Source organism: Pimephales promelas, chromosome 13, assembly GCF_988280905.1.
Source record: "Pimephales promelas chromosome 13, fPimPro1.hap1.1, whole genome shotgun sequence".
Classification (NCBI taxonomy): Eukaryota; Metazoa; Chordata; class Actinopteri; order Cypriniformes; family Leuciscidae; genus Pimephales; species Pimephales promelas.
Window position 1 is genome coordinate 30,307,983 of NC_142781.1, and position 7,385 is coordinate 30,315,367.

General features: G+C 37.1%; 1 protein-coding gene across 1 annotated transcript; it reads right to left on the reverse strand.

Annotated features, from left to right (window-relative positions):
- Positions 1–146: 146 nt before the first annotated feature.
- LOC120493966 (DBH-like monooxygenase protein 2 homolog) lies at positions 147–6,588 on the reverse strand. Its single transcript, XM_039693004.2, is given in 14 exon segments — positions 147–405; positions 1,410–1,518; positions 1,607–1,678; positions 1,680–1,735; positions 2,478–2,537; positions 2,684–2,780; positions 2,928–3,016; positions 3,105–3,271; positions 3,883–3,985; positions 4,215–4,367; positions 4,454–4,537; positions 5,007–5,159; positions 5,621–5,767; positions 6,220–6,588. Coding segments are annotated over 14 exon segments (1,698 nt in total). The 5' UTR covers positions 6,487–6,588; the 3' UTR covers positions 147–264.
- Between the last annotated feature and the right edge of the window lie 797 nt (positions 6,589–7,385).

Genomic DNA, 7,385 nt, shown 5'->3' on the forward strand with positions numbered 1-7,385 from the left:
TTTTTTATCTGTAATAATCATAATTATTATTGCAATTTTTATAAATATTCTATATATTCATGTTTTATTATAATATATATGATCTGAAAGTAAACCAATGGAAGTAACGTGTAAAGCCCAATTCCATCCTGATATACTTTTCCTGATATAATTTATAAAAAAAAATGTATTTATCATATATTAAGTTGAATTTTATGTTATTCTGGTTTTTAGGTTGCTGTCAAGAATGTCCCTGCGGGGAGCCATTTTTTTTGCATGAACATTTCATAAACAAACCCGATGCAGTGCCAAACAGAGGAGCAGTGATATCAAAGAAAGACTTTTGATGGCACAAGCACTCATGCAGGGTTCAGACGGGATGACTTTGAGATCAGGAATCATCCCTGGGTTGTATGACCAGTTGCTCTGGAAATATACATGGAAAAAGGTGTCAGGTGACAGCTGAGGTCAGAACAGAAACATGTTTAACGGCTTCATTCCTAAAGAGCATCACAGTCCCGCCCACAGCCCGAGAGAGTTTTGGTGCCGGAAGTAAATTTCCCATTCATTTCTGTCATTGACATTTTGTCTCAGAGATGCGACCAATGAACTTAGCCTTACGTCATTACACGATCTTCAGTCTTCACGGACCTTCGCAGGGTTTACCCAGACAGTTACAGGCATAGATATCTATATAAAGGCTAGATGTCTCACGGCGGAGTATTTATCGTCATCACCGGCGGCCATCTTGTCACAGACAGGCTTTCTGGTGGGCTCTGTGGTATCTGTTGTAAGAAATACTCTTATCTCGTTGAAATCTTGACGGATTTACAAACGGTTTGGTTTCTTACAAACGTTATTAACGTGGCTATAATTCTGGATGATTATTTATTTATACACTTATTATTCATAAGTATGCAGTATCATAACTACTCGCGTTTATAACAAACCAGACCGTTGGAAAATTGGTAGAACATTGAGCAAGTTAAGGTGATTTAAAAAGTACATGCACCATTAAAACAAATCTTGTTACCAGTGAGCGAGCTGCCTGTGACAAGATGGCCGCCAGGTGCTGACGTCGACCTCCATTGGCCAGCAGCGCAGACGAGATAGCTTGCCTTTATATAGATATCTATGGTTACAGGACTTCCACCAATCAGATGCATCACTGTGGGATTGTTCGGGATTGTGGGTAATGAAGTACTTATCCAAGACATCGCGAATTAAAACATTAAAGCATTTATCTTGAACTTTTGTTGTTTATATGAGCATATACAATCGCTCAGTACAGCCGTAGTTGGTTTTAAGTCCATGGTTATGTTAATGGCTTATATCTCAAATGTCAATGGAGAAATTGCATTGAATTCTTCCTTCCGGCACCGGCTGTGGGCGGGACTGTGATGCTCTATAGTAGAGGTGTGTACACTTACAAATGAATCAGCAACTAAGACTAGTTGATCAACTCTCTTCAGTGTTTGTTGGTACTGATTGATAGACATGTCATTCCAAGTGTTCATGTACATCATATTGAGCCAGGTACTGCAAAGTTATAAAATAAAAGCCACATTCTCATTAGGGCAAATATTGAGAGCTAAATGCATTAAAACAATGTTTTAAATTAGATTACGTTGTATTTGTTGCTCCCATTGCAGATCCTAATGTCTGTAAATTAGGGAAGCTCACACAACTGCTCAGATTTAGCTGGATAGTAGAAGAGGAAAGCCAAACACATCTCCTCTTGAGTTGAGAACCCCCCCTGTGGGCAGAAAAAGAGAATTACACACCCATATTTCCCCCTGTAATCAGATTGCTTTTGTCAAGTGACTAATAAAGTAACGCATTACTTTAAATTTAAAATACAAAATATGCGAGTTACTTTTTCCAAGTAATGCAGGTTACTTTATTTTAACATTATTTACTGACACCACTTGAAAGAAATATTTGTGTGGGCTGTGAACATGATGCTTGTAGTTCTAAATGTGAGCATTTACTCATCTCACTTGCACAAAAAACCCTCAAAATAAATAAAAACAGTGAAATGCAAACCTGCAATAATTAAAATAACACCAATATACTTTGTGTTTAATCTCACTGTATGAACTAATGTCTTTGCTGCTGACCTTTGATGATCCAATTCAGCCATACTAAGCAAAAATGACTTTAGATAAACATCACATTTGTTTTTGTTTTGTTTGTTTTTGTTGCTGAAGTATGTATTATTCTTCTGCAATCCAGAATGGCAGCACAGCTAACAGGTTTGGTTCAGTGGCATTTCCTTCATTTCACTTTTAGTGTGAAAGGGCCATTACATTTGTCAAAAATATAACTTTTTTTGTTATTAAAATACAAGGAGGCCAGCCCAGTTGAGAAAGTAATATAAAAAGTAATTCCGTACTATTAATTAGTAATTAGTAACGCAATTAGTCAACTTTCCCCAACACTGAAACTACATGCTGCTGAATAAAAGACACTATGAGTCTCTATGTAAATGTACTTACCCATGTGAGTGTGGCACGGTTTTCAGTGTTATATGTGCACTCCACCAGCAATTGGTCACCCTGCAAGCAAAAAAGTTGCTCTATATCTCTTACTCCCAATATGTGTGTGTGTGTGTGTGTGTGTGTGTGTGTGTGTGTGTGTGTGTATGTGTATATATATTATATATATATAGTTATATAGTAAGTTTAAATCTTTTTGCACTTACCAACTTCACTGTCTTAGTTTTGCCCAAGATTGTCACATCCTGATATTCAAAATTGTAGTTTTCATCCACGGCTAGAAGATCGATCTGTTTTCCCCCTCTGAAGAGGATAAGAATTTACAAAAAATAATAATTTGAAAAAAAAAAAAAAAGGTAACTTTAGGCTATGCACCACAGAAGAAAGAAAGAAAAGCACAAATTATTTTCAGGTGAACTTTAATTCAGTTATTGATCCGAATACATTTACCTGAAGTGTCCGACTCGCACCTTTCGTCCAATCAAGTGTGTGTGCAACGACACAGAAAACACCTGAAGATCATGTGGCGTCTCCAGAACCTGTAGATAACAGAACACAAGTGATCATCCAGTCACCTGCTGAGTCTGCCTTTGATTGTGAGAAAGTGAGTAGCTAACACATGCATACCTTTGGAATATGGGCAGTGTCACACAGGCCGTACGTGTGGAAGGATTTAGCTTTGGGTGGGATGGCGTACCCAGGGTACACGGCAAGTCCTGTCATCAGAATAGCTGCATCATGCTGACGGAGTTCAGGTGTGTAATAGAATCGCAGACCCGAGTTATCAACTCGACCTGTGTAGAGAAGAATATTGTTTTACTATGTCATCGTGAAATCAAAAGAGGGCAGGACAACCTGTCACTCACATGAGATCACAGCAATAGAGTGCAATTAGTCCCCACTTACTTTTTCAGTGGCGCTGGTTCCGGAAGTATATTTTTCCATTCATTTCTCCCATAGGGATTACAAAAATGTATTTACTAAATCAACCAAACCATAAAACTATGAGGTGAATCATAACCTTAAAAACTTTGATTTAAGGCTAAATGTACTTGAAAATCCCACAAAGACCCAGACCAACTCTATAATGAAATTTGGGTGCGTTGTGGCACGTTTTTACTCTGATTGGAGTAATCTTCTGTACAGCATCATCATGGGTAATGTGGTTTTTCATTACGAATTCCGCAGATAAAAATATTTAATATAATTTAGTTTTTTCTTCAGGAACCTGGCTATTGCACTTTATAGCAAACCACAAAGTCACCCATTCGAGAAGCCGTTTCAGTCGGATAAGCCTAGTCACAAATCATAATAGAGAAGACAAGACTATCACATCTTCTGTTTCATACTGACTTTAAATATTCATTACAGTGTGATATTTTACATTGTAAAGCACTAGACTGACCTGCAATTTTATTTGGGTTGTTGTAATGCACTTCAAGCCTGTAGAAAAAATCTCCAACATTTCCTCCAATTGGAAGTCCTACCATCTCAGGGAGTTCATAAGCCTTGAAAAACATAATATAATTATAGAGCTTCAGTCAAAATTTTACCTCAAGATGTGCATATTAATGAATAGTAGGCTAGGCTATTTCAATAATAATAAAGTAATATTATTTATAAAAATTGAAAAGCAGATATTTTCAGTGAGCCAGCTTTGAGTAATTGCTTAAATTTGGTTGTTTCTCACATGAAAATGCTATAAAACTACATTCACAACAAGAGAGACTAACTAACCCCTCCGCCAACTCCCCACACGCCAACGGTCTCCATACACTCTTGCCCGTCGCCCGCGTAACATGCCACTTCAAATGGCTCCGTCACACTCGGCGGGCAGCGGTACAGCAGCAGATGATGCACGAGGTCGGAGTTTGTGATGACCGGCTCAATCTGGAGATGAGGAAAGTAAGTCAGAGATGAAAATGATGGACAGATCGTGGATAGATCATGTGTGTGAAGTTCATAGACTCACTTACACGATAAATGTGTTGTTTGCGATCAAAAGTCGGGGCTCTCATGATCTTGCAGTGATAGTAGGTTTGATTGGCTGGTACAGAGAACTGAAATGATTTTAAATGTAAGTTCACACTCACTTTTTTTTTCTTTAATGATTGCTGCCGAGTTTTGAGATCAATATTTCAGTAGGCTAACATTGATACGTTTGTGGTGATTTAAAAAATAAGAAATTAATAGCCAACTTTTAGCATATAGGCTAATTGATTTGAAGGATCACGGGACACAGGAGACTGAAAATAAAGCTTTGTGTGTGTGTGTATATATCCGGGTTGCTGAAGACCCAAATATGTAACACCTACCTACGTAATAATGATTGGCAAAAAGTCAGTTTAACATAATTTAAGTTGAAAGGACTTAAACATCCAGTAGCCTACTTTCTTCTTTATAATCTAATTTATTGGCATAATTTTTGCAATATAAATGACAATAATTGTTACTGGATTGTAACTGGATAGTAACTGAATTGTTACTAAATGAAATTTCAGGCAAAAAGAAAAAGTAGAAATATCTTACATTGGCCATAGTCATGTCGAAATACTTGCTGTTTGGAGGACTGACACGAGGCATGTACTTCAACAGGTTCACCTCTTTCGTTCCCCTTCGGTTATTGTGGTACACGATGTCATCGCTCTGTCCGTACGCATAGATCAGCTTCATGGGAAGATTCTGATCATACAATAAAAAAAAAAACACTTTTCGTGATCTCTAAATGGAAAATAAGCTCTTTGGCCACCTACACAACAATGCACAGAAGTGCACAGAATGCACAGAAGTTTGCAGTGTGCCTATGGCCATTGATAATAGCTTTTTGTTTATAGTAATTTATGGTTTCTGAGTTAAGAAGGGTTTTTAGAAGGACAGTTGAGAGCCTCTTGACAAACAGGAGAAGCATTTTGTGGAGAGGCGTTTTCAGATACACCCTGATCCCCGAGGACCGCCATGATGGATTCCCTTACATTGCTGTTTTTTTTGTTTTTGTTTGTTTGTTTAGTCAACAATGCCATTCACCATCATTGTTTTCAGAATAAAACTACAGAATATATCTTACATACAAGAAAGAGGAGGGTCACATGGTGTTGTTAAATCACTCTTTCCTAGTGGTATGGGGAAGAAACACATATGCTCACAGTGATGGGTAAATCTTTTTCATCACAAGACTCAATAGATCTCTGAAACTTCATGACCGTTCTCCCGTCAGACTCGGTTAGAGACAGGAGTTTGTAGTTCTGTTGCTGGTCAACCACAGGTATTGAATTCCCCTCAGCATTACGGTCCTGAACAAAAAGGAATGTGTGTAAGCATAGCAACAGGTGTTTGTCTTATGTTCATAGATATACAGTTCCCAATCCAGTTCAAGCCAGTTTTATAGTTTTCAATAGGCCAAAACACTTACAATATCAGGTTAATTTACATTTACATCTATTTAGAATTTCTAGCTTGGAAAAAAAATATAATTTAACTTGTACGTCTAATACAAAAGTAGACTTTGTCTTGACTCTAATTGAATCAATTACATATCACTCAGTATGAATCAGAATCAAGAATATAAAGGAGAGCTTGTGACACTTGAAGTGAGTTGACAGTTATCAGTCTTGAATCTTGATAATGTGAAAGACTAAAATAATTTTTGTAAGAGATACTCTAACTAAATTTGAAATGCATAAATGAATCAGAAGAATATAAAAGTATCCTTTGACAGTTGTGAGTGTCAGTCTTTTTTGACTACCGTGAAGTAACTGCCTTTCGGTCCGACTCCTCCAATGACGATGTCGGCTCCAGTCATTCCTCCTTTAGGGCTGAAGCCAATCCCGACCCAGCCGCTGGTGTTGACCGTGAGCTCGAACAAGATGGTGCCCTGGATCTCATCAAAGCCCCACTTCAGCCGCACATTGTGCTCGGGGTCCAGGTGTTCAGAGAAAGGCAGAAGAGGGTCTTCCTGAGCGCAGGACCACTGGGCTGAAAGCAAGAGCAGGACAAGAGTTAATGGGCCCATGTTACCTTTTCAAGTCTTTGTGTCAGATGTTTGAGAAGATAGTGTACATTAAACTGCTCAGTAGTGCACTTGAACAGAACTCTTTGTAAGTGGTCTGTGACCCGCCCCCCCTCACCGGAGTCACTCCTCCTCTCACTCATCAGGTTCCACATCACCTGATGTTATTTTATTATTGAAGCATAAAGGCTACAAGTAGTACAAGAAAGGTTGCCATCAACAATCAAAAGCACCTTTCATGTTCTTTAGAAGTGAACAATAAGCAGTATACAAAAATGACAATTTATTTTTGAGACGTAGTGAACAGCCAGCATAGAATTGTAGCAATTAGTAATTCCTGAGTATGGCAGAGATTCATTAATTATGTTACATAAGCTAAAGTAAATGTTTTTTCTTTTCTTTTCGGTTTTGCCCTTTCAGAATCCTGTCAAAGCAAAGGAGCAGCGGTCAGAACTGTAAAAAAGAAAAGGCTATCATAAAAATGAAAAGAATAGAAAGAATGTTTTAGAAAGAAGGAATAGAATAAGTTCACATAACTGAATGGAATAAGCATGCACAAGTGAAAAAATTTAAATAAATTAAGCTTTAAAATGGTTAAGATAGACAAAATGGATATGAGGGATTGTTTGGTTAAACTAACGAAACAATAAAAACATAAAAGAGATAGATTAATACAAATAAATATGTACATAAGTAAATAAATACTTTGTAGATTAAACATCTGATTAAAATGTAATTCATTTAATTAAAACTAAATTATTGTAAATGATTTATTTTATTTTTTTTGGAGTTGGTTATAGACCAATTACCTTTTTTTTAATCTTTTATATTTATACTATTATATATTATTTGAAAACAGTAAGAGTGCATGGCCATCATGAAATCAGTCATCTATCTATCTA